This window comes from Alligator sinensis, unplaced genomic scaffold, assembly GCF_000455745.1.
Source record: "Alligator sinensis unplaced genomic scaffold, ASM45574v1 scaffold103_1, whole genome shotgun sequence".
NCBI classification, from domain to species: Eukaryota; Metazoa; Chordata; order Crocodylia; family Alligatoridae; genus Alligator; species Alligator sinensis.
Window position 1 is genome coordinate 1,522,015 of NW_005842226.1, and position 27,650 is coordinate 1,549,664.

Sequence of the window (27,650 nt, forward strand, 5' to 3'; positions counted from 1 at the left end):
TGCACCCAGAGCCCGTTCCAGGTGGGCATGGAAATCCAGGCCAGGCCCTTCCCTGCTGTAACCCCAGGGACAAGGGGGACCCTCTACCTGCCTGCTCAAAGCACAGGGATCCCCTGCTGCTGGCCACAGTAAAGTTTGGACTGGATTTCTGCTCTCACCAGACTGGGTCCCAGGTGAGCACAGCACCCATGCGTTGCAGGGGAGCAGAAGTGCGGCTGAGCTGACCCGCCAGTCCTGGCCAGGGGTTTGGGGCATGCACTGGGCGCCCCACGGGGTCATGTTTGGCTGTGTTTTGTCCCAGGGGAGTTGCCTCTGGGAGCTCTCATGACCTGGTTGTTAGGTTAAGCCCCGGCCCACCAAAGAGCTACAAGCCGCATGCAGTGATTCAAGGGAGGCCACTACGACGTGAACTCTTCGGACACATAATAAACGACACCAGGCACAGCAGTGCAGGTCACAGGTTAATGCCTGGAGGTCCTGGGGGGGGCACTGAGCAGAGATCACCAGCGTGGAGCAAGACAGGATCCAGCAGCCTAGAGCAGTCCATGGCGCAGTTGTAGCTGGGGGCAGTGGCGGGTACAAGCGGGGTCTGACTTGGGCAGGAGACTCCTTGGGCTGAGCTAAGCAGCCAAGAGCCAACTGGTTGGTCTCAAAGCAGGTGTGTCCAGGGCAGATCGGTGCAGCAGGCTCCAGCGGGGCAGCGCACCCTCACAGAGGGGTGGTTTTGTTTGCCTTCGCCCCTTCCTCCTGCTCCTCCGGCTGCTCCTGCAGCGCCTGGTTCTCATAGACGTTGGGGGTGATCCTGCCAGGACCGGGGAGAGACAGAGAGGACATAGCATCACCTGGCAGCTCTGTGCAGCGACGGGGATGCCTCCTTGGCTGTGTCTATTCAGGCCCTGGCTTCATAAGGGGCATTTTTGAAACATGCTCATTAATATATTCATTAACACTTTTTCTATCTGGCTGGACCCTAGTGGAGACACACCAAAGGGTCTCCTGGCGAGCTGGTTGCCCAAGCTGCCTCTGGAGCTCCCCTTGACCGGCTCTGTAAGAGCTCATCTGCACTGGTGCTTTCCCGTGTGTTACTCCACGTGTGTCACGGATGCCCCATGTTCCCTGTGGATGCAGCTGCCAGGCGTGAGCTGCGGAGGGCCAGTGCAGCCCCTTACTCGGCAGCTGTGCAGGGGCTGCTACACGGGGTCCTGGCCTCGGGGGCCTCCTGTCATAGAAAGATTTGTGTGACCCGCTGCTGAGAAAGCTGGTGGTGCAAACCCATCTTTTAGGGCTCCAGCCAACCCAGCGGGGCTCTTGGAGGACAGCTGAGTCTCATGGGTCTCTAAGCAGGCATTACAAGCCTAGGTGCTGCCCTGTGGTTGTATCTGAGTATTTGCGGTCTCTTCGTGCACTGAGAAGGCTAGGGTGCTGCCTGGGATGGGGGAGAGCAGAGATCTGCAGCCCTCCTAGGGGCTGGGGGCCTGTGCAGGGGCTAGTGCTGCTGGCTGCCACGAAGTGCTTTGATGTGGATGGCAGAAAAGCTCTAGGTGGGAGCTGGGTGCTCTTCTCTCTCCCTCCACCCGCCCTGGTGCTCTTCTCACCATGGTGTGGCTGGGACATGGGCCCAGTGGTTTACAGGAAGGCCATAGTCAAGGGAACAGCACCCAGCTTTGCCACTTGCCATGGCCTCTCCAGGGCTCATGCTGGGCATGTGCACCCCTCCTGCACTGCAACATGGACTCCACGACACAGTGATCCAGCCTATAGGGAACCTGCCTATCTTCTGTTGTTGGGGAAATCGAGGCACAGAAAAATACGGGACCTGTCCAAAGCCATGCAGCAGAACCATAAGCTTGGTCCCAGGCTCCTGGGCTGCCCCCTCGGCCAAGCTGACGGGAACAGCCAGGGAGCCTGTAGCTGCTCAGCTCTGCCCTCACCACAGCCAAAGGGCACAAGGGAGCTGGAGAGATCCTAGTGCACTGGGCACTGCCCTCAGCAGCCCCATGGGAGGGCCGCAGCCATAGAGGGGAGGCATTACCTGGTATCAGTCTGTTGTCCCTGGGTATCCTCCTCGTCCCTGGGAGAAAAGTAGGGAAGCACAGAGTCAGCAAAGCCCCACGGGGCTGTACACTCCAGCCACAGGCTCTGGCTCAGGCACCAAATAGCCAGTACTCCTGACCCTGCAGAGCCTGGGAACAGCTCCAACAGAGACCTCCGGGAGGCTGACAAGCAGAGCCCTCTGGAGAACCTGCACACCCGGGCTCCTCTCCATGCTACCATCACCCAGGAACAGGGGCAGATCCAGAAGGGATGCTGCTTGGGCATGGCCACATCCCCATTTCTCACCACGCGGCAGGAGCAGCAGCCGGGGACTTTTTTATGTCCCCAAAGCAGATAAAATATTCCCCTCCATGCTCAGAGACATGTCCCCTCTCCTCATTTCCCCAGTCCTCCCTGGGCCTTCTCTGTCAGCCCAGGGCAAAGATGTAAGGAGCGGGAACATGCCCACCACTGCCGCTGTACCAGGCTGAGCCTGCCGCTGTGCAGCCCAGCTAGAGCTGAGCAGAAGTGACTCCGGAGCTCCGCTGGCTCTGCGGACGGCAGTGACAACAGCAGGTGGAGGGGGACAGGTCTCTGGGTAGGGAGCAAATTTCTACCTGCTTTGGGGACTTAATAAAGCCTCTGCCCACTGCTCCTGCAGCATGGTCTGCCTGTCCTGGTTCAGCGGGGAGGAGGGGAAGGTGGGGAGGGGTGCAGCCACCCTGGAGCACCAGTCACTGCCTCCCCACCCCGCACCCCTTCTCTCTGGCTTTGCAAAATCCTGTGTCCACTTGTGCCAAGGAGGTCAGAGGCTAAAGCCAGGTCTCTTTTGGGGCCCAGGATGGTGCATTCATACAAGGGCATAGCCGTTTTCTGGAGCTGCCTGTTCCTGCACTGCCCACCCTGGCGCAGAGGTGTCACTGCTTCAGACACTGCCTGAGCCCCCGGTGCTCACACCACCCGTCTCCCCTTCAGCCAGGCAGGAACCGAAGCTATCCTCCCCTCCCAGCCCTCAGAGGGGAATCCAGGAGTCCTGATTCCCATTTCCAGCCTGAGCCCTATGCGAGGCATTTTTGTCTCCCCATAAAAACTCTTTGCAAGCTCAGAGCACGGTCAGCAGGGCCCTGCCTGCACCAGCTCTGCAGTGCAAGTCACTGTGAAAGCAGTGGCAAAGAGAAGGCAAGTGGGGGACAGGGAAAGGAGCAGCACAAGAGGGTGCTCAGGACCAAGCAGGATGGGGCCACAGTAAAGGGGTCAATCCCTTTGGCAGCCCAGGGGGGCAGGCAAGAGCCCACCTGTGCTTCTTGTAGCACAAGACTCTGTTGATGATCATCAGCAGAAAGACGATGAAGAGGAAGACCACGACGGCCGTCAGGCCCACCAGCCAGGGCTGCAGCTGACGGGAGCGTGATGCAATGCTCTTCACAGCCCCTGCCAAGCCAAAAGAAGAGGGGTCACTTCAGGAGAGGGCCCAATCCTCTCACAGGTATAGGGCCTGCTGGCATTTGGGCGCTCCCTAGCCAGCCCCAGCATCGGGGCAGCCAGCCTCCAGTTCCACCCACAAGCCTGAGCCCAGGCCTGGAGGGACCAGCCTTCCCCAAGACTGCTACTTGTCCAGGTTCCCTCCAGCATCCCTGGGCTCCATGTGCTCCTGCAGGCCTGGCAGGTCCATCCCCAACACAGTCAGGTCCCTAAAGGCACTGGCAGAGTGCAGCAGGGAGGCCACCAGGCTGGTGCTGGGCTCGGGTGACTCCACAAAGCTCCCTGGGCAGGGACAGGGCAGTTCAGACCCTTGTGGGGGTGAGCACAGCCCCCACCCCAAGCTCTGTGGCTGCAGGGAGGGGACACACACTGCCTGTTGGGTGGCCCAGCCGGCCTCCCTCCTATCCAGGGGTAGGTGATGGGCAAGGGCTTTCCCTGGGAGAAAGGAGTCACCCCAGAGACAAGGAGACCCTGATCTGACTTTCCCTGGAAGGGGTGCCTGTCACTAAAGGGAGAGAGGCTGGTCAGGGTACAAGGGGGCTGGCGGGGTGCTGGACCCACCCAGCTGGTCTCAGAGGAGCAGGCTGAAAGCCTCTTGCAGTGGTGCAGGGCATTTGGGCTGGGCTGGGCTGGGCTGGGCTGCTGGGGCCCTAGGGCACAGGTAGATGCCTTAGACTCTGTGGGGGAAGGGTACTGCCTGGCACAGCCCCGAGAGGGGGTCACTCCCTGTCTTCGTTCCTGGCACTGTTCAGTGGTGCCAGTCCCCAGGGTTAACTGCTGCCTCCCCAAGCAGAGGGGATGATGCCTAGTTAGAAGCACATGACGCAGGATGAGGGACCCCTTTGCCCCCTGAAAGCAACAGTTCAAACAGGACTTGAGGCTTGCAGACAGGGTCCCTGGGCCAGGTCATGGCCTCCCCCCAGCAGCTGGAGCTACTGGGGCCCTGTAGGTCAGGACTTCAGCCAAGCCTTTCCTGGGGCTAGGGCACAGCACAGGGGTCCGGGAGGGGCTGCAGTCAGACTCTCAGCTGTCCCGTGCCCCCAGCACTGGGAAGGGAGCTCTGCTGAGCAGCGTGGCATGGTCCCTAAGGACAGGCAGACATGGCCAACCAAGAGCCCAGGGCTGGAGGGCTTGGTGGTGCCTGGGAGTCACCCTTGGACATCTCTCCTTCCAGAAAAGACAGAATTTTTTTTCCAGCCTCAAAAACCTATTGAGACTCCTAGAGCGTTCACCACCAGCCTTGACTTGATCCTCCCCTCTCAGAAGGGAGGAGATGGTCCCCACCCCAAGGACTCAGGGTTCAGGACCAAACCTAGCAGGACAACTTCTGGCTCTGCTGTCTGACTAGGACCAGCCTAGATTCACTGCCAAGATGTAGGGAGTCCCTGGTAGATGTCCCTGGTTCCTGCTAGCCTCAGCAATGGCAGACTGGGGCAGTACTGGACACTGGTTTCCTGGTGATTCTTTATCCATCAGGGGAAATGTTTCCAGCCTTGGCAGCCACAGGGCTTAGCAAACCCTTCCAAAGGTGCATGGGGCTGGGCTCCAAGACACACCAGCAGGGGATTGTCATCAGCTGTACAAATAGCAATGCCCATTGTAAAGGCATGGATGTTCTCCGGCACTGCAGGCTCATAGGTCTCAGCTGCCCCTGCAAGGGAAGGGCACATAAACCAACACAGACCTACCAGCCTGAACCTGGCCAAGGTATTGTGTGTCTGTACCAACAGCCCTATGGTTACAGCACTCAGCACCCCCATGCTTGAGACTGTCCCCTCCCTGACTTAAAGCAAGGACTTCCACCCAGGTCTCACACAGCCCAGGAAAACTCTCCTCTTATTGCAGCTCTTCCATGTTGCATAAAGACTCAACCATGTAGGATAGCTTCACCAGGAGAGGTTGTACCCCTCACCCCTACAACCACTCCCACCAGAACGGCCTGGTGGTTAGGATGTGATGCTGGGATGTGAGGCTGGTGTTCAGATCACCCACCCAACCAGCATGGACTGAAAATCAAACCTTTCCATGTGCCACGCTGGCGGACTAAGGGGCCATCCCTTGGCAGCAGAGAAGATTCAGGGTGTCATGGCCAATATCAGGCAGTGACTGATTGTTCAGGTCACTGCCAAGGCCCAAAACCATCATCCAGAACTGCTCTGAGTCCATCCCCAAGGAGAATTCTTCTAAGCAAGTCTCGTCAAGCTGAGAAGGCTTCGTGTGGGATGGAATGAACCAGCTTTTTGGTATGTGGGGGAAGTTTGAAATGAGATTTTCATAGATTTCATAGACATCAGGGCTGGAAGGGACCTCGGAAGATCATCGAGTCCAGCCCCCCGCCCAAAGGGCAGGAAGTCAGCTGGGGTCATAGGATCCCAGCAAGATAAGCATCCAGTTTCATCTTGAAGGTGTTCAGTGAAGGCGCTTGAACCACCTCCGGTGGCAGGCTGTTCCAGACCTCGGGGGCTCGGACAGTAAAGAAGTTCTTCCTTATGTCCAGCCTGAAACGATCTTGAAGTAGTTTGTGACCATTCGACCTCGTCATCCCTTGGGGCGCTCTGGTGAACAAACGTTCCCCCAGATGCTGGTGGTCACCCCTGACAAACTTGTAGGTGGCCATCAGATCATCCCTGAGCCTGCGCTTTTTCAGGCTAAAGAGCCCCAGGGCTCTCAGCCTGTCATCGCAGGGTCTGCTTCCCTGACCTCTGATCCTCCGTTGCTTGAGAAGCATCTATGGATGCAAGCCAGCGTTTTGGTCGCTTTACTAGCTGCCGCATCGCATTGCAGGCTCATGTTCATCTTGTGGTCAATGATGACCCCCAAGTCTCTTTCTTCCATAGTGCTAGCCAACATAGCACTGCCGAGCCTATAAGGATGCTGCGGGTTTTTTTTCCCAAGGTGGAGAACCTTGCATTTATCGGCGTTGAACACCATCAGATTCTCGTCCGCCCACTTGCTGAGCCTGTCCAGGTCAGCCTGGATCACCCGCCTGTCTTCTGGTGTGGATGCTTTGCCCCAAAGTTTGGTGTCATCGGCGAACTTGGCCAGTCCACTTCTGACTCCAGTGTCCACGTCATTAATGAAGATGTTGAACAGTATGGGTCCAAGGACAGAGCCTTGGGGGACCCCACTGGTCACAGGACACCACGATGAGTGACTTCCATCGATTACTACCCTCTGGGTCCGACCCCGGAGCCAATTTTCCAGCCAGCGGATCGTGGAGGACCCAAGGCGACAATTGGCCAGTTTCTCCAAGAGGCGATCATGGGACACCAGATCGAAGGCTTTCTTGAAGTCAAGATATATGACATCAATCTCTTCTCCCTTGTCCAGGTGATAGGTCACCTGGTCATAGAAGGAAATGAGATTGGTCAAGCAAGACCTACCCGCAACAAACCCGTGCTGGCTATCCCTTAAGATGTTGACGTCGGCCAGTCCATTAAGGATGGCCTCTTTAATAAACTTTTCCCAGATGGAAGCCTGTTCCTTGGGTTCCTTCTGCCCAGGGCAGATGGAACCCAAGGAACAGGAGCAGGAGCCAGGCTTATGTTACTTCTGTCCAACCCTGTGGCTGCCCCACCAATGTACTCATTGATGAGGACATGGCCTTTAAGTCAGAGATCTACAAGGAGCCGTGTTCTCTGTACAGCAGCCACAAGTTAAGGACAACAGCCTGTACCCACCAGGTAGTGGCTACTGCAAACAACCCAGCCAGATGCCACCAACAGAGCTCTGCACCCTACCAAGGAACAGGGTGAAACCTGGACTCCTGGATCTTGGCATGGCCCAATCTGCTTCCATTGTGATTTGGTACAAAACCAGATATTTCGCAGTTTCCTGTGAAACAGAACTGCTGGGACGCTTGGCTTGGGCCATGGAGATTTTGGTTGGATTTCCCAAATCTCGTTCCAGAAGCTGTGTGGGTGCATGTTGGTTTGTGGGTCCCCTGAGCAGAACTAGGGAGTGGGGCAGAGGGCACTGGGGGTGCTGGTCTTGCTGGGGACCAGGAGGGTCTCCTCCAGGTTCCCCCAACAGCCTGCAGGCTTGCCCTGCACAGCTAGCCAGATCACTGTGAGCCCACTCCATCCCCAGGGGAACTTCCCAAGGGGTTGGTGCTGGTCAGGACCCAGGTGTGGTATGGGCTGGCACCTGAGACCCCCTAAACCAACCCTGGGGCCCCCCACCCAACACTCCTCTTTTCCCTGCGCTCCCTCCACCTTCTCTCTTTCCCCCCTACCCCCACCCCGCCACTCCCCCAGGTCTCAGGCAGGGAGTGGAGCACAGCCCCTACCATCCTGGGCTTGCGAAGAGGAGACGAGGAGCAACAGCAGGAGAGCAGCTTGCAGGGGGGCCATGGTGCCTGGCTCGCTGAGCGCCTGCCGGGGGTCTGGCACTGCCTCTGTGCAGCAGCAGCAGCAGGAGGACAGAGCTGCTCGCTCGCTCGACACTGAACCTGAACTCAAAGGGCAGCGCTCCTTCCCGATAAGCTGCCCCCGCCCTGCACTGAAGGTTTCCCTGGGACAGCCCACCAGCCACCTTGTCTTGCTCAGGGGAGCCAATGCCAACACTGGTCTTAAAGGCACCAGGGCACGAGGCAATTGCATGTTCTCTGCCAGCACCGCGGGTTGTTATGACTTCAGCGTGGCACAACACAGCGCCCACTATATGAGCAAAAGATCCAGGCCAGGGCTCATGGGCATCCATGAAGGGTGCTCGGCTGTGAGCTAACACTCCCAAGGATTTTCTGGGGCCTGTGTGTATCACAGTCTGGCAGCCTCAGCGGAGATTCCCCCACCGGTCCGTGGCAGCCAGGACACTGCTTGCACACTGGGCTGAGCCATGGGATGGGCCATGCAGTGCCAGGAAGTCACTGGTCCTCCAAGCTCGAGGCCTCTGGGGCAGTGCCCACAGGCAACCCAACCAACACCTTTGCAGCCAGCAGCATCCCAGTCTGCCTGCCCTCCTGGTTCTCTCCCCACCCCATCCACCTGCAGGGAGGCTGGGGGCAAGGAGAGCCACCAGCACCGCAGGAGTGGGTGCACTGGGGGTGGATGTGGGATGGGCCTTGGTTACAACTCTGCCTCTGGGCACCTCCCTGCAACCCCTCCCCATGGGTGCAATGTCATGCCCCCCCATTCTGGACACAGCAGCACTGGGCTATACCCCCACTGGCCCACAGGCAGGAGGAGGAAGCTGCCTGTCCAGCAAACCTGCAGGGGAGACAGGTCATTCCTTCCTCCTGCCCAGCTGGAGATGCCTCCAGTTGGGCTTTCCCTGAGGAACAAGGTGAAGGAGTCCAGGGACTCCGGCCACGGGGCTGTGCCGCAGCCTCCCCCCATGCAGTGGCCTGGGGCAGCGCTGGGCAAGTGGGAGACAAGGCCTCTGCCCACAGTGTTCCTGTGTCCAAGGCACCACCATTTTGCCAGACTGAGCTGAGCTCCCCCGAGTTGGTGCCAGCCTAGGTCAGGCATGGCCTTCTCCACCCTGGCCCAACAAACTGGTGCCTGTCCAGTCCTGGCCCTTAGTTCAAGCTGCAGCAGCAGCCCCTGCCTGTAGCTCTGCAGGCCCCTGGTAGAGCCCCTGTGCTGGCAGCCAGCCGGGGTGGCTGTGGGCACCAGGCTTGCTCCTGGCCAGGAGCTGCTGTTTCATAGATTTCATAGATTTCATAGACATCAGGGCTGGAAGGGACCTCGGAAGATCATCGAGTCCAGCCCCCCGCCCAAAGGGCAGGAAGTCAGCTGGGGTCATAGGATCCCGGCAAGATAAGCATCCAGTTTCATCTTGAAGGTGTTCAATGAAGGCGCTGGAACCACCTCCGGTGGCAGGCTGTTCCAGACCTTGGGGGCTCGGACAGTAAAGCAGTTCTTCCTTATGTCCAGCCTGAAACGATCTTGAAGTAGTTTGTGACCATTCGACCTCGTCATCCCTTGGGGCGCTCTGGTGAACAAACGTTCCCCCAGATGCTGGTGGTCACCCCTGATAAACTTGTAGGTGGCCATCAGATCACCCCTGAGCCTGCGCTTTTCCAGGCTAAAGAGCCCCAGGGCTCTCAGCCTGTCATCGTAGGGTCTGTTCTGTGGGCCTGGCTGCTGTCCTGGTAGCAGGAGCCTGGGGCCACTTCATACTGGGAGAGTTTGTGCCAACCACAAACTGCTAACCATTAATGCCATTATCTGCAAGACCTTGGCCGATCAGTCCCAGCAGCAGGACTGGAGATCTGTCTCAGCAGGGGATATAGGGCGCCCTGCACCTACACTGGCAGCCAGAGACTGCACCCCCTGACTGCAGAGACTTCCCCATGGGTGATGTCAACTGGTGCCTGTGGCTTAGGATCTCACAGCACTCTGGATGCCACATGGCTAGGATCTCACAGGGCAGAAGCTGAGCGCTCCGCATGCCTTGGCTGTCACAGGAGCCCAGAGAGGCACGTCATGCTATTTTGCAAGGCCACCTGAGGCTCAGTGTAGTAATGTGCTGCATCAAGCAGACTGGGAGCTGGTGGCAGGATCAGGAACCCAGAGTCCCTGTCCCCAGCTCTAACCACTACACAAGCTACCTGCCCAAAACAAGAGTCCTGGCTCCCAGCCCCTCTAACCCACTGGACCCCAGACTTCTGGAGCTGGACAGGCCTGGTGCCCAGCTCTCACTGCTTTAACCCACCAGACCCTACTCCTCCCACTGCAGAATATGGTTTGGGACCAGCGAGAGAAAGTTAGCCATGTTAGTCTGAAGTCAGGCAGAAGGCACAGGAGAGTTGCACTTTTTAGACTAATTCAGGCGCATATGCTTTCATAAGCATCTGCTCACTTCCGCAGGGAGCAGGTGTTGTAACAGAAAGAGAGAGTTAAACACAAAGCGCAGGGAGAGGGATGAAGGAGAGGGCAGTGCTGAGAGGCAAAGGTGGACTGAAGAAGACAACAAGGCAATATACCTGTAGGGACCGTAAAAGTTGATCCAGGTAATGTGATAAAAATCCAGAGTCTGCCTTTAGACTGCACGTCACACACACCAGCCTGCAGAGGATTTCTCGTGCTGTTTTGCATTCACATTGGGTTTTAAAGTTTCCTTGTCGAAGAACAGCTACCCTGAGGTCAGTGCTGGACGGTCCAGGGAGATTACAGCGCACGGCCACGGGCTTGCGTGTCTTTCTGCAACTGATGTCAGCTCAGTAACTGTGCTTTCTCTCGCATAAGGACTGCCCAGCTGTCCAGTGTACAACAGAAGCACTGCAAGCAGGTGATGGCTTATATGACATTGGTAGAGGTCATGTTTGGTCCAGTGATGATGTCATGCTGATAAAGGGGCACAGCTGGCATCTGGGTCTATTGCAAGGCTGGTGCCTCAGTGAGAACAGGAGTGAGGTGGTCTGTGGCTGCAGAGACACTGTTTGAGGTTCGGGGCTGCCTATACGCCCAGACAGGCTCGTCTCCCGTGGCTATCTTGAGATGGTCATCATTTTCTAGGAAGGGCTGGAGGTCCTTAATGATGGGACTGCTGGTAGGGTGCAGGAGAGGCTGGTCAAAGTCGGGACAGGTTCTGAGCGACGATGAGCTGAGCAAGTAGGCCAGTTCCCTGCCTAGCCCACACTCCCCTTCTCCTGGCACGTGGGCTCTGCAGGCAGCCTGTCCCCTGGGCCCGAGAGCGGAGCCTGGCATGCACGTGGGAAAACCAGAGCCCTCTCCCCTGCAGAAAGTGTCTGGCACCGTTCATGCCAGCTCTGCTCCCCTCAGCAACCAGCTCGCTGGAATTTGGACTTTAGCGCGGTGGTTCAGGGCCTGAAGATGCCATGGAAACAGCCCCAGGGTGTCACTGGGAACAAACAACCACTGACTTCCAAGCACAAGGCTCACGGGAGGTGATAACCCAGGGACTGCCATGGCCCCGAGAGGCCCCTTTGAGCCCTGCAGTGCAGACACACCCTGGGCAGCCTATCGGGGGACCCACATTGCAGGGGCCAGTGGAAAAAGAAGCTGCAGGAGCCCAGCCGGCCCCAGCCAGGGGAGATCTGGCTCCAGCCTTTCCCCCTCTGATGCCCAAAAATAGTTCCTGGGGGGGCAGTAGAAGGAGGGTGCGTGGCCAGGCTGCCAGCATCTCCAGGGCTTTGTGACAGCCCTGTGCTGCCCCTCAAATGGGGGAAGTGCCTCAGGTCACAGGATCAAAGGAAAGACATAGGGGCAAGAGAAGCACAGGCATGAAAAGCCCCTTGTTAGTGGGTACCAGCAGTAAACGCACCTGCAGGTAGCCCCAGACAGACAGCCCCTGGCAACCCTGTCACGTGTGCGTGTGCCTGAGCCCTTTGTAGGTGCAAGCGGGCACATGCAATTGTAGGCAGGGCGTGTGTGGGCAGGACTGAGCATGTGTGGGGGGGGGGGTGCCTGCTCCAGTCCACCTGCCTTGCCCCCGCACAGCAACAGCAGTGTTTTCCACCCGTCTGCCTGGCACACCATGCCACTGACTTGGGTGGGGAGAGGGGGGCAGCATACAAGTTCTCTCAGAGTGCCATTTTCCCTAAGGCCCGCTCTGAAGGCAGATGTGAGCATTTACCATCACATGGCATGGCGGGAGTGGCACAGGGGGAGGGCACCCTTGCTAGGGAGTGCACAGCAAAGCTCATGTGCATTTGTCTGGGAGCATGCCCGCGTGTGGTCAGGAACCTCAGCCTCCTTATCTTGGACCCGCACTCACCCTCAGCTTCCTCAGCATAAAAATCACGGGGCTGCGCTGCAGCTGGAGTCAGGTTTATTTTGGTGCCCATCAGCCCCCGGGAAGTATTACAGTGAGTGGGATGGACGGACGGACCCAGCCCATGGAGGACAACAGCTCCTGAGCCACAACTGCCCCCTCAGCATCCAAAACTGGCCCTAAGAAGCCCCTCAAGGCCCAGCCCCTCCTGACTGCTCAGGGAGAGCCAAGGCTGGATTTGCTGGGACTTCCTGCTCCGATGCAAAAGCAAAAGGGCCTGGCACTCGGGGTCTGGTTCAGATGACTCCAAAATCAAGCCTTTGCAATGCTCACAAGACTCCCAGGGTAGTGGAAGTGCAATGGGACACCTGCCTGCTGGGGCCAGACTTCCCCAGGGTGGGGAGGGACAACACAGAGTCATGCCAACAGCCCTTATCACACAGCAGAACCAGACCCCAACCTGCACCTGGCTGCAGGACCCCCTGCCACCTCACCCAAGCCCCCCTGCTCCCCAGCACTACCAGAGCCGGGCAGCAAATGTCTCCCATTCAAGGGTCTGCAGGAGGGAGCTGGAGCAGGACAAGACTCGGCAGAGGGGAAGGGGGTAGACTCCTTTGCAGTGGAGCCCAGTGTAGTGCCCTGTCTGTGGTCACTGCTGACTTTGGGGCAGGGGGTAAAAGGCCCCAGGGGCCTGCACTTGGTCAAAGAAAAGTCCTCCCCGCCATGGCCCCTCACTGCCAGCTGGGAACAGGCTGAGGGATTCCAAGTTTCTTAAAATAAAATACCTAGGGGTGGTAGTAGGGGGCAGGGCACACAGTTAGCTTCTGCTGGGTCAACACATAGGAAGGAGCCAGGAAAAGCCTCCAAAAACCACTTCAGCTTCTTCCAGCCCTGCGCAGAGGCCTGCCGCGGGACCAGGCATGCCCACCACGCTCCCTCCTGCACTGCACGGGGGCAAGGAGCTGGCAGCAGGGCTGTTTGCAGCGCAGCCTTGACCCAGGCTTTGGGCCCCCGGTGGAAGGGAACCGGACAGTGCCAGGCCTGCGGGGAGGAGTCTGTATCCACCAAGAGGGCTGGAGACGGGGCTCCAATTCCCCTGTGAGGCTTGGGAGGGCAGCTACCCCTAGCAGAGACCCCTCAGCCCCCCTAGAGACTCCCTGGGGAATGGGACAGGAACATCCAACCTCCCTCCCCAGCTCCCCTTCAGGCTGGTCGCTGTTGGGAGATGAGGCAGAGCTTCAAGGAAAGGCTTGGGGCAAGGACAAGTCAGTGTCCAGCAGGGTTTGAGGCCTGGGTCCTATCACACCGAGGGCACAATCCTTCTCTCAGGTGGAGCGATGCAGGCAGGCAGTGGGTGCCCGTCTACAGGCCAGGTCTGGCTCCATCCAGCAGTACCGCAGAGCTCAGCAGGAGGGGTCACTGCAGGGCTATTGGCACAGGCAGGAGCTGGCCACTTGGATGACAGCCCCAACCCTCCCCACAGGGAAGGAGGAGAAAGAGACTACCTGGATGCTCAGGTCCAATTGCCCTAAAGCTCTGGGTGGGCCTAGAGCTGCAGACATCCTCCCTCTACCAGGCTGAGTCCAAGCTGCAGAGCCAAAGAGCACAGACCCAGGGCAGGCGGCTGAAACCTGGAGCTGGAGCATGCCAGTGCCTGCAGTGACAGGCCTCCCCTGCTCCTTCTCAATCTGCCGCCCCAGCGCCAGCCCATGTCTAGAAGAACCTCTTCTTGTGAGAGTCTGCAAAGGAGATGGACCCGCGGGGGGCCGCGTGGGGCTGCACCGGGGCATCTTCCATGCCGGGCAGCAGGCCAGCGATCTTGCCAACTTGGTTGTCATCCACCACCACAGCGATCTCATCGGGCCACACTTCATCTTCCGAGACTGCATCTACCAGATTCAGCTCACGGACCCTTTTCTCCTCCTCTGCCTTGGGCCCAAATGCCCAGTCTGAAATATAAGGGAAAGGAGTGGATGAGAAGGGGGCAGGAGCTTCCCCTGACCTGTGCCGGGGTGGATGTAAGCAGGGGCCTCTGCTTGGCTTGGAAACAGCCTGCAGCCTTGCAGGGCCACTGGCAGCTGGGCCCAGGACAGGTGCAAGGTCTATGGCAGGCCAAGAATCTGGTCAATGCAGGAGGGATCTCTACCTCCATACCCAGAGCCTGTGCAGAGGATTTTTTGCAGCTGGATGTGCCATCTTCCAGCTGAGAAAGAGGAATGAGGCACCAAGCCATGCTATTTTTAAAAGCTCAAGGGACCCATCCTACCAGCGGGGTGGTTATTCAGGAGCTGCTATCCAAACCCACCTGAAAACCACAGCAAATGTTGTTTCCTCAGCCAGCCACAGCCTTCCTCCCAGGTCCTGACCTACCCCATCACCGAGTGTTACTGTGTGCTGTTGCCTTCCACACCAGAACTGGCTGCATTTCAGTGGCATAATTAAGTGTGGACAAGAGCTCCAGACACCAACTTAGAGGTGGCATCAAAATGGCAGTCCTGGGAGAGCTCCACTGAGAATTTTTTGGCCAAACACGTTTTCATTAGAAAGCAACAATGCCCCAAACCCTAAATATTGTAGGAACAGCCCAGTTTGGGGAAAAACTTGACTTGGGAAAAGCTCCCCAGGTCCGAGGCTGGAATTTCTGTTCAAGACAGAGACTCCCTCCCCCCTGGCACACACCCAGAGGCGCAGTCCCAGGATCCAGTTGCTCACCTGGATGTGGGAGATGGACAGGAATCCTGGCCCACTCTGCTCTCCACCCCCAGCCCTACAAGACTCTGTGAAAGGTCTCGGGCTTGTCCTGGTGCAAACTCAGAAAAATGGGGAAAGCTCAGAAGTTTTCCTGGGACTGGCAAACCACTCCCCAAGCAGTTCCAGGCCAGTCCTGTCCTCTGAGACCCCAAGTCACTGCATGGAGCCACTGCCTGCTGGTCCATATCTGTTCTTGACCCTGAGCCACCCCCTCCACCAGGACCCATGTGCTGCGCACAGAATCCCCAGCCATATCCCCAGAGCCACCTGCAGTGCAGTCTCCCAAGGACACTCACCAGCAAAGTCATGCACTAGGTCCTTGATGAGGTGGCCCACAATGGCGTATGCGACAACCACCACGATCGCCGCGGCCATCAGCAGGTACACAACGTAGCGGGGCAGGCGGATGGTGTCCAGGGCAGGGGGCCGGTATTCCACGTACAGCACCCCATCCTCCTCCTCCTCTTGGGCATACTGCAGCAGGCGTCGTGAGCCCAGCACACCATCGGCTGTGCTATTGCTGGGGTGCAGGCTCCTGCTGCCAGTCACAAAGGCATCTACCAGCAGGGCAGAATGAGCCATTCCTGACCCCTGCCTGGCTTGGTTTGGCTTCTTCTTCTCGTCTTCGCAGCCGTCTGAGATGGCCCCCACTTTTTGCTGTTGCCAACAGCACCAATAGGCCTCTACACCCTAGGCCCTGCTGGCTGGAGGAACAGCCAAGCCCAGCCCACTAGCCAGCCAGCAGCTCCACACACGGTCCCAGCAGGTGAGTCCAGGAGACCTGGCCAGGGTGAGAACAAACGTCCCCACAGCTGGGCAGATGTGGGGAGGGGGGGGGTTGAGTAGCACAGTGGTAGTGGCAGATTGAGGGGGACAGTGCCCTGCTAGTTCAGTGGCGACTCCTCAGGCTGTCCGGTGCATGGGGGTCCCCCTCTGCCTGCCCCCAGCACCCCAGCGTCAGCTCAGCACACCCCACGCAGACAGGAGCAAAGCTGGAGCCAGGCAAAGTTCCCTTGGTGATTGAAGTCTGCCGTGCCGCGCACAGCAAGGAGAGAAATTCATCTGGATGCCGGCAGCTCACTCAGGGGCTCCTCCAAGTGTTCCTCCACACACAGGCACGCAGGAGAGGGGTGGCCTCCAGCCATACGCCAGGGCAGGCCAAAGGCTGAGCAAGGGGGCAGCCTGTGCCCCTGCCCAGACTGCACCAGGAGGGAGCAGGGTGCTGCCCTCCAGCCACCCTCCAGCAGGCAGCACTTAGCAATAAAAAGACAATAATGCAGCTGCCAGGATGAGATTAACCCAAGCTAATCCACCACTGGATCCCAGCCAGCCCGTGGGGGGAGTTGGCCGCCCCCGGGGCCTTCACACTTTGCCTCTGCTGCAATGAGAGAGGAAGGGCAGGATCAAGCCAGGATCCCAACCTGTCTCGAGCACAACTGAATCCTGGGGTGCCAGCTCCCTTGCAGATTGGTGCCCACAGGAGTAGCCCACCAGGGCACAGAGCAGCAGGCACTGCTAAGCTCTCTGATAGCAGGTACGTCTGCCCAGCTCCCTCCACCCAAGCTGCAGAGACCCGGCAGGGGACCCATTGTGCTGTTACTTTGTGGGCATACCTGGCTCACTGCAACAAACCCCTGGGCACTGGAGAAAATCCCAAGTTTGGGAATTGGGGTGGGGCAAGAAAAGGAAGCTTTCCCTGACTGCTTCCCCAAGCTAGTCTAAATCTGTCACTGGGGCCCTGAATCTCTGGAGCAGATGGTGTGAAATCCACCCAGGGACGCACTCGGACCCAAGGCAAGAGGATTGCCATCTATTTTTGACACAGGGTGAGGGCAGGGGTGGGGGCAGGGGTGGGGGACAGGACAAGGGACTCCACGAGGGCAGGGCAGGGCAGCTCTGGGACAGTCACACCTGCAAGGAACAAAGGCTTGTGCACACAGAAGAGCAGAGTGCAGGGTCAGAGCTGAGCTGGCTTCTTGCTGGTGCCAAGGAGCGAACTTCCCTGTTGGTGTGGGAGAGACACCCTCTGTTCTTCCTGCCATCCCTACTGCCCCCATTTCCCTGCTCCTAGATTGAAACAGAGTATTAAATAAGCAAAGAAAAAGGGAAAAAAAGCCAAGATGGTCCTGACTGGGGAGGGGAGATGTGATCTGCAGTCTTCTGGCAAGTGCGCAGTCATCTCATTCGACTGTAGATCTCATGTGAATTATGCAGCTGAAATTGGCTGGAGCAGGGGCTTTGCTCGCCACCCTCCGTGTGAGAAGAACAAGTGGGGGTGGATTTCATGAAGCTCTCTCCTGTCTGGCCCTGGCTGCCCCTCTGGGGCTGACACAACCCGTTTACCAGCACACGGCAACGCCGCCCAGCCAACATTCCCAGGGGAGTCCAGGCTGCTATGAATCGCCCAAACTGGAGAAGACAGCCAGCCAGGGGTGTAAGCCTTACAGCTCACCTGAAATGACACTAGCTCTAGGTGTTTGCAAAGCAGCATTTGCCAAGAGCCAGTGTGTAGGCTGTCAGCTAAGCCCTAAGCACAGCAGGGACTTTGCAGCTCAGGGGTTGCACCAGCTTCTCTTCTAGTGCTTCATACCTCCACATTTGGACTTCATGCCACAGTGGAAGTCAAGGGGTGCAGGATTTCTGAGTTCTGGTCTAAGCTGTGCTCCTGTCTGGCTGTGTGAACGAGAGTGAATCACTTCCCCAGCTGTAAGGATTTTGAGAACAGGGGAGCCCCAAGCTAAGTCTTAGGGTCGCTCATGTGCCAGACAACTGCCCTAAGCCCCAGCGCTAGAGCGTTAGGCTCTGCCAGGCAGCCCTTCCCTCAGAGAGCACGCTGCAGATTGCACCAGACTTGGTTCCCATTTCATTCCATCAGGTAACAAAAAAGCAAATTTTGAAATCCCGACAGGGTCTGTGAATGAGGACTGCTGCAGCCAACTCCCCTGCCCCCCCAGCACAGAACATGGGAGGCAGCAAGGCCCAGGACCAGCTTTGCACATCTGAGTTGTCTTGGCCCTGCGGCTTGTCACAGAGCTCCTGCATGCCACCCACCTGCATGCCAGCCCCCAAAGGATGACAGGCACTGGAGACTTGCACCTCCCTCCCCTGCAAGGGGTGGGACACCAGAGCTGGGCACAGAACATAGTGGCTGCTCCCAGGAGAGTGGCTGGAGAAGTATCAGCAGGTTTATGTGCTAAGCGGATTGAGGATGAAGGGAGAATGAATCATAAATGGCTTTTGCCAAGTGAAAAGCATCTGTGAATAAAACAAACACAGCTGCTGCCTTGTGCCCCCTACCCCCGAGCTGAGAGCTGCAGTGCCAGGGCCTAGCACTGGGGTAGCCCAGACAGACAAGCCCAGGAAGCCCATCCTGAGGTGTCCTGCCTTAGGCAACGTTGCAGCTGACTCCAAGCACACGCTGGTCAGTGCTGACCAGTGGGTCAGCCCTCCTTCCTGGCAGCCACCACCTCTGGCACCTGAAATTGGGGCTACCCCATAGGATGACACAAGTGTTTGAGGGCAGTTTGAGGGGGGAGGCAGGTTTGTCATGGGATTCAGCTAGTTCTGTACACTGGATTAAACCACCTGCTTGGAGCCCTGGTCCCAGCTGCCCTGCACTTGGAGATGGCACTTTGTAGCCTCCACTGCTGACTCTAGCTCCACATGGGCCTTTACTCCGGATTTCATCACAGCCCTGGCTCCTTCCATCATGCCTGCACTGCCCTGTGTCCCCCCACAGCCCTGGGCCAAGGTCCTCCACCCAAACACATTTAAGTGCCAAGCACCCCTGAGCTAACATACCACTTGGCCCGTAGCCCCTGCTCTCTGTTCATGCACTAGGACCCCCTCCCCTGACCTCAGACGAGTCACATAGGAAACTGAGGCAGTGTTTCTCAGCAGCTGTCTGTGCAGCAGCCAGTGTCATAGGGCCCCACTCAGGGAGGGAAGCTGGAGCACCACAGCACACTCAGGGTACGAGCATGGCAGGCTGGACTGGGTGAGAATTGGGCTCCCCTCAGTCCCATGCTAAGGCAGTGGTTCTTGACCATGGGTGGCAGAGATGCTGCAACAGCAAGCATGCACACACCCAGTCCCTACTGGTCTTGGCTCCCTACGCTGCAGCACAGGAAGGAAAAAGCCCCTCAGGGCAGCAAACAGGTGGGCTAAGGGCCCTTGACAGCCCTGCAAAAACAGCCATTTCTGTTTCACTTGTGATCTGGAGCTAGTGCACATGAAAGTGGCTCAAGCACCACTGCCAGTGAAGACCATACAAGACATGGGCAGGGGCAGTGGGCTGAAAAGGCTGAACCACACCAATCCAAGAAATCTGCAAGTCCACAGTCACTGCCATTCTCCATGCTCTGCTGTGTATAGCAAGTCAGAGGGAGCCAGGAAGGAGCGTTCCACCCACCCAGGGGCAGACAACAGCCCCACACCTCGCTCAAGAGACAAAGGACAGAATCAAGTGTTATAATGCCATTTATTCCCCTGCAGCATGTTCCCACATCTCATCAAAAACAAGCTTTTGGTTTGTTCACAAGTGCCCCTAGGAATGCTATCTGCTCTACACAGCTGCTCTAAGAGCCTTAGCCAACAAAACACCTCAAGACAGCTGTCTGGCATCTCCCTCTTTGCCACACCCAACCCAAGATGACAGAGCTGTGAAGGGCACTGCCAACCCCCTGCAAATGGCAGGGTTTTGCAGACAGCAGGCAGAGATGACGACTCCTGCTCCTAGTCACCAATTCTAACATGAATCCAGAGGGCTTCACAGGGGTATAGTTAACATGAGGCAGTGGTAGCCTCCAGCCCGGGCCCAAACAGAGACTGCAGCAATTCCCTCTAATATTAATTTAAACTCAGAGGTACTGTAGCCAGGCACCCCTGGAAGGGACTGGCCTTTCCTGGGGGATATAATCCCCAGCTGCTGTTTGCAGGAGCTTGGGAACTGCAGCGACCCCCACTGCTGCCTGTGCACAGCTCCTTACAGAACGAAAAACTCAGGCCATGGTTCCAGGAAACAGGATCACTGAAGGGCAACATGAGTTCCCAAGAGGACAGAACTGAGTCTGCAAGGCACCAGGACAACTCAGGAAGAACAGGTTCATGGCATAGGAGGGATCCAGAGACACAGGCCTGCTCAGTGGCACCAAGTCTATTAGGGCAGGAGTGTCACTGGAGTAGCCACAAAGCATTCTCTACTAAGCCACTGCAGCAACTGCTATGAAAGAGAGCTAGCCTCCTGCCAGGCCCATGGCACCAAGGCACAGAGAGAAATACATTACCTCCAGAAAGGCCCATGGAGTGGGGGTGGAGGAGGGGGCAGCCTTGCAGCTGAGCTTTACCTGACACACCAAGTACATAATAGCAGCAAAGCTGGAGGCCAGAGAACAGCCAAAGAAAATGGAACTCTGTAAGGATGAATCCTTGATGGCGTAGAGTTCCAGACAACCTTGAGGCAAAGAACAGACCCCTGGAACAACTCCCGTGACACACAAGAAGCCAGCACTTTCAACGAGCAGCATCCCCTTGAAACAAGCACAGGATCGATCCATGCCCTGCCTGGAGCTCTTGCCTTGTCCGTATACTGAGCTACTACAGAGTAGTATGCTACTCTACCAGGTGCTAGTGGGCTGAAGCTCTGTCCAGAACCCTGGCACCCCAGGGCTCGGATCTGGAGCCTGGCCCATCCCTTAGACTAAAACAAGCAAGCTATAACAAGTTAGCAATAGTGGCTGAAGCCTGGAACTCCACTGCTCTGCACCATGTGCTGCCATTATTTACACAGGGCAGAGTGACCAGCTGAATCTGGCATCACACCCAGTTTTCTGTGGTGTAAATGGCTGTGCAGGGAAGGGTGAAACCAGGCCCTGGGTTTACCCATTCCAGCCACTGCCTTCTGCAGGCATGCACACCCACAGAGGCAGAAGCCCCTGCTTAGCTGGAGGCCTGAAGCTTGCTTAGCCCATCCGCATACTGGAACTCTGTGCTGTTCTCATAGTTGTACATGTCCAGAGCCACCTCACAGCTCTCCCGCACCACCTGCTCCTTGTCCTGGGAGTAAGTCTGCAGGGTCTCCAGGCAGGATGCTTGGGCGATGGAGCCCAGTGCCTCAGCACACTCATGACGCACCATGGGGTTCTCCTCTACTCTTTCCAGTGCTGCGGTCAGCTGGGGGACACAGGCTTCATGCTGCATTTGCCCTAGGACGTAGCCGATCTCATGTCGGAAGAGGGCGCTGCTGCACTTCAGGCCTGTAGAAAGCAGGAAAGGGAGAGTGAAGAACCAGAGCAAACACACCATGAAGGGCCATCAGTATTGCAAAGCATTTTGGGGTGCTGGGCCCCATCTTGCACTGCTGCAACCACTCGTGAGGAAGGCAGCCAGAAACAGCCCTTCACAAAGGGGATTCCAGAACCCAGGAACTGGCAATGGGTGGTATATGAATGAGTTCAAATCCAGCTCATGTCATTCAGAGGTGTGGTGGTCAACATGAATGAGTCAGGTGGGTCTCGGCCTCCGTCTACCTTATGGCTTCTGTTGTTGGAGTAAAAGTAGTCGAGGAGGAGGTATTGAGTTAGTTGGGAGGAGGTATTATGTCAGGGTCTCCAAGAGTCTGCCCTGGCCTGGGTCCAGTATTCATATTTTCATCAATAATTTAAAAGATTGGATTGAGGGCACACTTAGCAAAACCAAAGTTTAAGACACACTGGAGGGTAGGAACAGGATCAAGAATGACTGGAGAAATGCCCCCCACCTTCTCCCATTTAAAAGAAGAAAAAAAAGTCAAAAGAAATTCAGTAAGGACAAATGCAAACTCCTGCCCTTCAGACAGAATATCCACATGCATAAAAGCAGACTGGCAAACAACTGGCTAGACTGCAGTATTGAAGAAAGGACCTCATATTTGTTGTGGACCACAGGCCAAATGAGTCAGTGTGCTTTTGCTGAAAAAAGCCAACTACATATTGGGCTGTATTAGTAAGAATATCACTTGCAAATCCAGAGAAGTGATCCTTCCAGTCTATTTAGCACTGATGTGGCCTCACTTGGAGTACTGTGTTCAGTTTAGGGCACTGCACATCGAGGAAGATGCACACAGACTAACGAGTCCAGCAAGGGTAAAAAAACAAAACAAAACAAAAAAAAGGATTAGAGGTTTGGAAAATGTGACTTGAGGAAAGGCTAAATGAACTGCCATTATTTTGTCTGAAGAAGAGAAGACAGAGGGGATTTGATAACAGTCTTCAAACCCCTGAAGGGTGGTTCTAAAGAAGATGGAGATAGACTGTTATCTATAGGCGCATGGGACTGTACAAGGAACAACGGTCTTAAATTACAGTGAAAAAATTTAGGTTGGAGATTAGAAAGAACTTTCACCATGAGGATGGTCATACATTAGAACAGGCTACCTAGAGAGGTGTGGGGTCTCCATCCTTGGAAATGTGAAGATCAGGTTAGACAGACACTTGTCTAGGATGATTTAGAAAAGGCTGATCCCGTCATTAGGAGAGGCTTGGACTACATGACCTCCTGAGGTCCCTTCCAGTCCTACTTTTCTATGATTTTAGCAGGATCATGGGCAACTGCCTCTCTCTAGTTGTGGCTGCAGAGAGCTGCCATGGCACCAGCATGCCCTACAGCAGGGCTTAGCATCATCCAGCCCATGGAGCCAAGCAGCAAGGAGCTGCTGCCCAGCTGCCACTTCTCTGCCCCCTGGCTGTAGCTTGAGCATGGCTCCCTGCTGCCCATCCCCAGCATAGGCACAGGCAATGCTCCCATCACCAGAATACCATCAATGCCCAGCCCCCAACCTCCCCCACACCGAAAGACTGCATCAGACCAGAGTTGAGCTATTCCAGCCCATGGCTCTGAAAGATTGATGACTGTTGCCCTAGAAGGCATAAAGCTTCTTCCAAGCACAGATGGAAACACCATGAGTATCTCAGTCCACACTGCAAGGTTTGGACAAGCCTTTAGGGGTGGTAGCTAGTTCATAAGGACTCTGTCTCGTGTTTGGTGAGAAGGGACTGGGGAGAGGTACTCACAACAGTCCAGCATGGCTCAATCAGGACACTCTAGCACCACAAGGGAGCCAAGTGGGACAATATACAAGGGTTAATTATGAAACATGGGAGAAGACCTTTTTGGACCAGGGAGGGCTGTGTGCTAACGAAGCTGCTTCACTGAGCAGGGCCACCTGTCTTTACCCAAGGTGACCTCTAGTGGACAGCATTAGGAAAAGCACCAATAAAACTGTTTGCCAGGCCCATGCCTGAGTGAGGGATCCCAGGGATAGCCAGAGCTGAGGCAGACAGGTAGATCCCTGAACTCACTCCTATGAAGATCCTGCAAAAGGGACGAGAAACCAGAGTACTTAAGCAATCAGGGGTCTCTCACCATCTGCCAGTGCCAGCACAGCAGCCTCGCCCCCCATGTTCCTCAGGGCAAACATGGCCCGATAGCGATCGAACAGTGGGCACGACTCATCCAGGAGGGTGTTTCGCAGCTTGGCAATGTCCTCCTCCTCAGCAGGGGGAGCAGGGTCCACAGACAGGTAGGGATTGGTGCCTGGCACTTCCTTGTTCTTCTGCAGCCATTCAAGCCTCTTAACTGCAAGCTGGCACGTCTCTGCTACCTGTAAAACAGAAGACAAGCTTGGCTGGGATCCCTCAGGGTGAGAGAGAATAGACCTGGAGATCAGGGGTGCCCAGACCACAGGACTGGCAGTCACAGCTCCTGGCTCCTTTCCCAGTTCTGCAACTGCAGATGGGTCACCTCCCTGCTCTGTAAGCCCAGTCTCCTGCCTCTGCACAGTATAACTCAAGTTACCAGCCCACCAAGAATGAGGTACACATGGCATTTAAATGGCATTTAATCCAAGGGCAGGGGATAGTTCTCCACCATGTTCCTAACAAAACAGGACCTAAACCTTGACATGGGAGCTACCAGGCTATAAACCCCTCCTCCTCCAGGCTAGGACAGCGTAGTTCCTGAGAAAGAATTTACTTCCTAGACACATGCTTCCTGGACATGTACACAAACATGGTGTCAAGAAGAGGCCAAGGACTGGGGCTACAGAAATCAAGTTCTGCTATTCCTCATTGACATGGCCCCTCTAAGGCAACAAGTAGAGGAAACAAACCTGACTTCATCTCTTCTGTAGCTACTGAGAGGCCTTCAAGTCTAAACTGTTATCCACAAGAGAAAGACCAAGTGAAGAAAATGTGTCTGCCTATGAGCACAATATCCCCAACTTTGCAGGGCTAGCACCTCCCCACCCCAAGCACTGCAGCAGCAGCACCTGAAGAACCCTGAGAACAGAGCTCCGTGGTGGTGGACACTGAACAAAAACACAGGAAGGGAACCTGCCACAAAGGTCTTAGCATCCAAACTGAAGCAAGACAGCAGGGAAAATCTAAGACAATGATACGCAGGTCACTCAGTAGACTGCTTGCAGAGCTGTGGCTAGAACCTAGGCCTCCTAAATCCCAGCCTTTCCCATTGCAGCAGCAGTATTAGTGGTGTTTATACCTCCCAAGGGAGGTGTAAGCTCAAGAGAAGCTTTACCTCGACAACTGGGTCTTCAGAATAATGTTTCAGAACATCCAGCACATCGGGATTTCCAATAGCTCCCAAGGCTTCACCTTAAAGAAAGGGCAGAGGAGGTTACCAGCTGGTACAGACACCTGCAGATGCACAAGAATTTCATGGCTTTACACTACTGTTGTCACCTTTTATACAACCCAGCACTTCTTTTGTGCAGATCTGACTGCAATGCTCATGAAAAGCAGCTCCCAAGCTAATGACAAGTGACAGTTTGAGTCCAACTCATAGTAAAGATCTGGTTAAAAGGGTTGTGGGGTAAACATATATACCCCAATCTCCAGATCAGGGGTCAGCAACATTTTTGGGCAAAGTGCCAAAAATACCCCTACCTCAACCTACGCCAGGGACAGCAGGGGAGCTGAAAGGGGCACACTCCTCATTGCTGGCAACAGGTGCACACATGCTTCTGGGTTGCGCTGCCTCAGCAGCTTTCCTGCCCTACACCCTGAGGCGCACATGCAACCACTGCCAGCCATGGAGCTTGACTGCTCGCAGCAAGCAAACTGCAGAAAGTTACACCAAGGTCTGAAGCCCCAGCCTGGCTCCATGGCTGGTGATGGCTGCACACGTGACCAGGGGCATGCAGCAGGGAAGGGCATCACAGCCCAATCCCCTCCCTCGCTGTCTGCCCAGTGGCACGCATGCTCCTGTCACCAGCAATGAGCCAGGCAGGCCTAGGCCTGCAAACTTTGCATCCTCCTGGCTGACTGCCACAGCCGGCGCAAGCTCTGGGCAGGCCCTTGCTGCCCGCCATGGAGCCTGGGCTGCTTGCAGCAGGGAGGCTGCAAGCCACTGCCCCAAGGTTTGAGGAGTGTTGGTCCTGCTCACTGCTGGTGGTGGGTGCATGCACACTTCCAGACAGACGGTGAGAGAGGGGCCAGGGTTGCACTGCCCCATCCCCTTCCCCACCGTGCACCCCAAGGTACGTGTACAGTCACCACTAGCCACGGAGCCAGGCCAGAGCTCCAGATCCTGCTGCACCGGTTGCAGCCCCCTGGCTGCCTGCCACAGCCAGCCCAGGCTCTGGGCAGCTGCTGCCTGCCAGGGAGCCGAGGGTGCTCACAGCAGGGCTTGTAGCCTCCTCACTGCCTGCTGGAAGCAGCCTGGGCTCCATGGCCAGCTGTGGCGTACCGAGCAGAACAGCATCACGTGCCATGGCATCCCAGAGCCCTTTTAACCAGATCTTTGCTCTGAGGTGCAGGGGGTTGCCAACCCCTGGTCTATGTCTTTATTTGAGAGGAGTCTGGCAAGCTTTCTCACACCACAGATTTTTTAATAGCACTGAAGACTGGATATAAGCAGGCACATCACACTACCACACGTGCCTCTCCCACGTCTCACAAGCTGCTGTACAAATCTAACTGTGCAAATGAAGGGACCCCTTTGTTTCTCATATCACCAGCCCAAGCCTCAGAAAGATCACAGAAAAGGTGCTGAAAATGAATGGGGCTTTGGTGCTGCCCCTAAAGGTGCCAGGCAGTGCAGTCAGGCAGTGAAGTAGGTGCACCAGAGTCTACACGTGCATCAATATGCTTTAGTTCATACGCATTAGATCTAGTGCCTCCATTGTGAGGACTAGGAAAATGTGCATTAGCCTGGCTTTTTCAAGTGACACTTAATGCACATTAACCTATTTTAATGTACATCAAGTGAAAAGCACAGCTTATGCAACACCTTAATGTGCATTAAAATAGGCTAATGCGCATTAAAACACTCGCTGGGTACAGGAAGAAAGCTGGCATATTATTCCCCTAACAGAAGCAGGGACCTCGCTGCTCTCCAAATTGAAATTCAATCCCTGGCCCTGTGCAGCCCCCAATTACACCTCTTCTGGGCTGAACTGAGGTGTCAATCCACCAAGGCATCTTGCCACGGACTTCACTGGCAACAGGACTGGAGCCGCATCAGCTGCACGCTCTGGTACCTGCTTCGTGCCTGACCATGGGCTCCTGGCTGGTGTCCTTCAGCACCTGGATCAGGACGGGGATGGCGTGCTCGTCCTGCATCTGTCCCAGGCAGTAGGCCAGCTCATGTTTCAGGAGAGCAGACTCGTCCCCGAAGCCCCGGCTGATCCAGTCGACGGCTGCGCGACCCCCTACGTTGCGCAGGGTGAAGAGGGCTCGGAAGCGAGCCGCCAGGGGCTGCGCGGCGTCCACCAGCGTCCTGCCAACGGCCTCCACGTCCTTCTCGGGCACCATGGCGGGGGCCAGGAGGGTCCTTGCGGCCCAACCGCTCCTGCCAGGCGCACGCTGCAGAAACCTGGGCAGGGAGAAGAGGGGACGGGCTGCTCTTCGGCTCCGCACAGCGCTGGGGGGGCAGCACCGGGGATTGAACAGCAGACACAGGCAGCGAGAGGCCCGAGTGACAGGGACAAGGGCGGGTTTGCGGCCCTGCGGCTGCCGGGTCCCCCCGACCCCACCACGCACTCACCGCGCGCCACGCACCGCCCCAGGCCACCCCTCCCGCCAGCCCCTGCGGTGGACCGCACCACGCGGCCCCGGGGGGGCTCCCTCGCATAGCAAGCGGCGGCACGGAGCTGTCACGTGACGCGCGCGGCGCAGATCTCCCCCCTCCTCCAAGGCGGAGTTGGTGCGTTCCATCCCTCACCTGTACCCCCTCCCCCCTGCCATAGTGAGGCCGAAGAGTGGGCATGCGCAGATGCTTTAACTCAAGTCGCCCTTCCTTTGCTCGCCTCGCTTCGCCTCTGCTCCTTGAGCAGCCCGTGGCTGATGGTGCTGCCATCTTGACTGAGGGCAGTGTCTGACTTCAAGGCCTGCTCAAAGTAGTGGGAAACAGTCACCATTTTGTCTAAGGGCAAGAAGCCACGGAGCTCCCGGGGTGCGAGAGCCGCAAGACTCGCTCATTCTTTTTTTTTTTTTCAAATAAAAGCTCCAAAAGCGGGCGATTTGCCGCGGGCGGGCGGTGGCAGCTGTGGCTTGCCAGGCACTTCCGCGGATGTGCAAACTAGGCCCTAAACTTTGATCAAACTCTCGAGAAAGATGCCCTGGCGAACTTGATTTTTTTAAAATTAAATTACAAGTTTGGGGTTTTTTTTAATCAATAGAGAGGAATAACTCGCCTCCCAGCTGCCGGGG

The 27,650-nt window shown here is 56.5% G+C and overlaps 2 protein-coding genes across 3 annotated transcripts; both read right to left on the minus strand.

Annotated features, from left to right (window-relative positions):
* Positions 1-406: 406 nt before the first annotated feature.
* Positions 407-8,034, minus strand: SMIM24 (small integral membrane protein 24). The gene is made up of 4 exons (XM_006027184.3): positions 7,805-8,034; positions 3,330-3,465; positions 2,033-2,071; positions 407-802 (listed from the first exon to the last, which is right to left on the minus strand). Exons 1-4 carry the CDS (start codon positions 7,866-7,868, stop codon positions 709-711), a joined length of 333 nt encoding a protein of 110 aa, XP_006027246.1. The 5' UTR covers positions 7,869-8,034; the 3' UTR covers positions 407-708.
* Positions 8,035-19,412: 11,378 nt separating this feature from the next.
* DOHH (deoxyhypusine hydroxylase) lies at positions 19,413-27,064 on the minus strand. Of its 2 annotated transcripts, XM_006027185.3 has the most exons (5): positions 26,986-27,064; positions 26,480-26,814; positions 24,517-24,593; positions 23,347-23,584; positions 19,413-21,200 (listed from the first exon to the last, which is right to left on the minus strand). In XM_006027185.3, the coding sequence occupies exons 2-5, from the start codon at positions 26,751-26,753 to the stop codon at positions 20,884-20,886; spliced, it is 906 nt and encodes a 301-aa protein (XP_006027247.1). In that variant the 5' UTR covers positions 26,754-26,814; positions 26,986-27,064; the 3' UTR covers positions 19,413-20,883. The 2 variants fall into 2 exon arrangements, with proteins under 2 accessions (XP_006027247.1, XP_014377064.1); XM_014521578.2 differs by having other exon boundaries at positions 26,480-27,026.
* Positions 27,065-27,650: the final 586 nt, after the last annotated feature.

Excerpts from the sequence above, each read along its gene's own strand:
- SMIM24 (XM_006027184.3), bottom strand. The coding sequence starts at position 7,868 with ATGGCCCCCCTGCAAGCTGCTCTCCTGCTGTTGCTCCTCGTCTCCTCT. Across the intron at positions 3,466-7,804 it reads CTCTTCGCAAGCCCAGGATG|GGGCTGTGAAGAGCATTGCA; the intron begins GTAGGGGCTGTG and ends TTGGCTTGGCAG. Across the intron at positions 2,072-3,329 it reads TTGTGCTACAAGAAGCACAG|GGACGAGGAGGATACCCAGG; the intron begins GTGGGCTCTTGC and ends CTTTTCTCCCAG.
- DOHH (XM_006027185.3), bottom strand. The coding sequence starts at position 26,753 with ATGGTGCCCGAGAAGGACGTGGAGGCCGTTGGCAGGACGCTGGTGGAC. Across the intron at positions 23,585-24,516 it reads CTGAAGACCCAGTTGTCGAG|GTAGCAGAGACGTGCCAGCT; the intron begins GTAAAGCTTCTC and ends TCTGTTTTACAG. Across the intron at positions 21,201-23,346 it reads TGTGCTGGCACTGGCAGATG|GCCTGAAGTGCAGCAGCGCC; the intron begins GTGAGAGACCCC and ends TGCTTTCTACAG.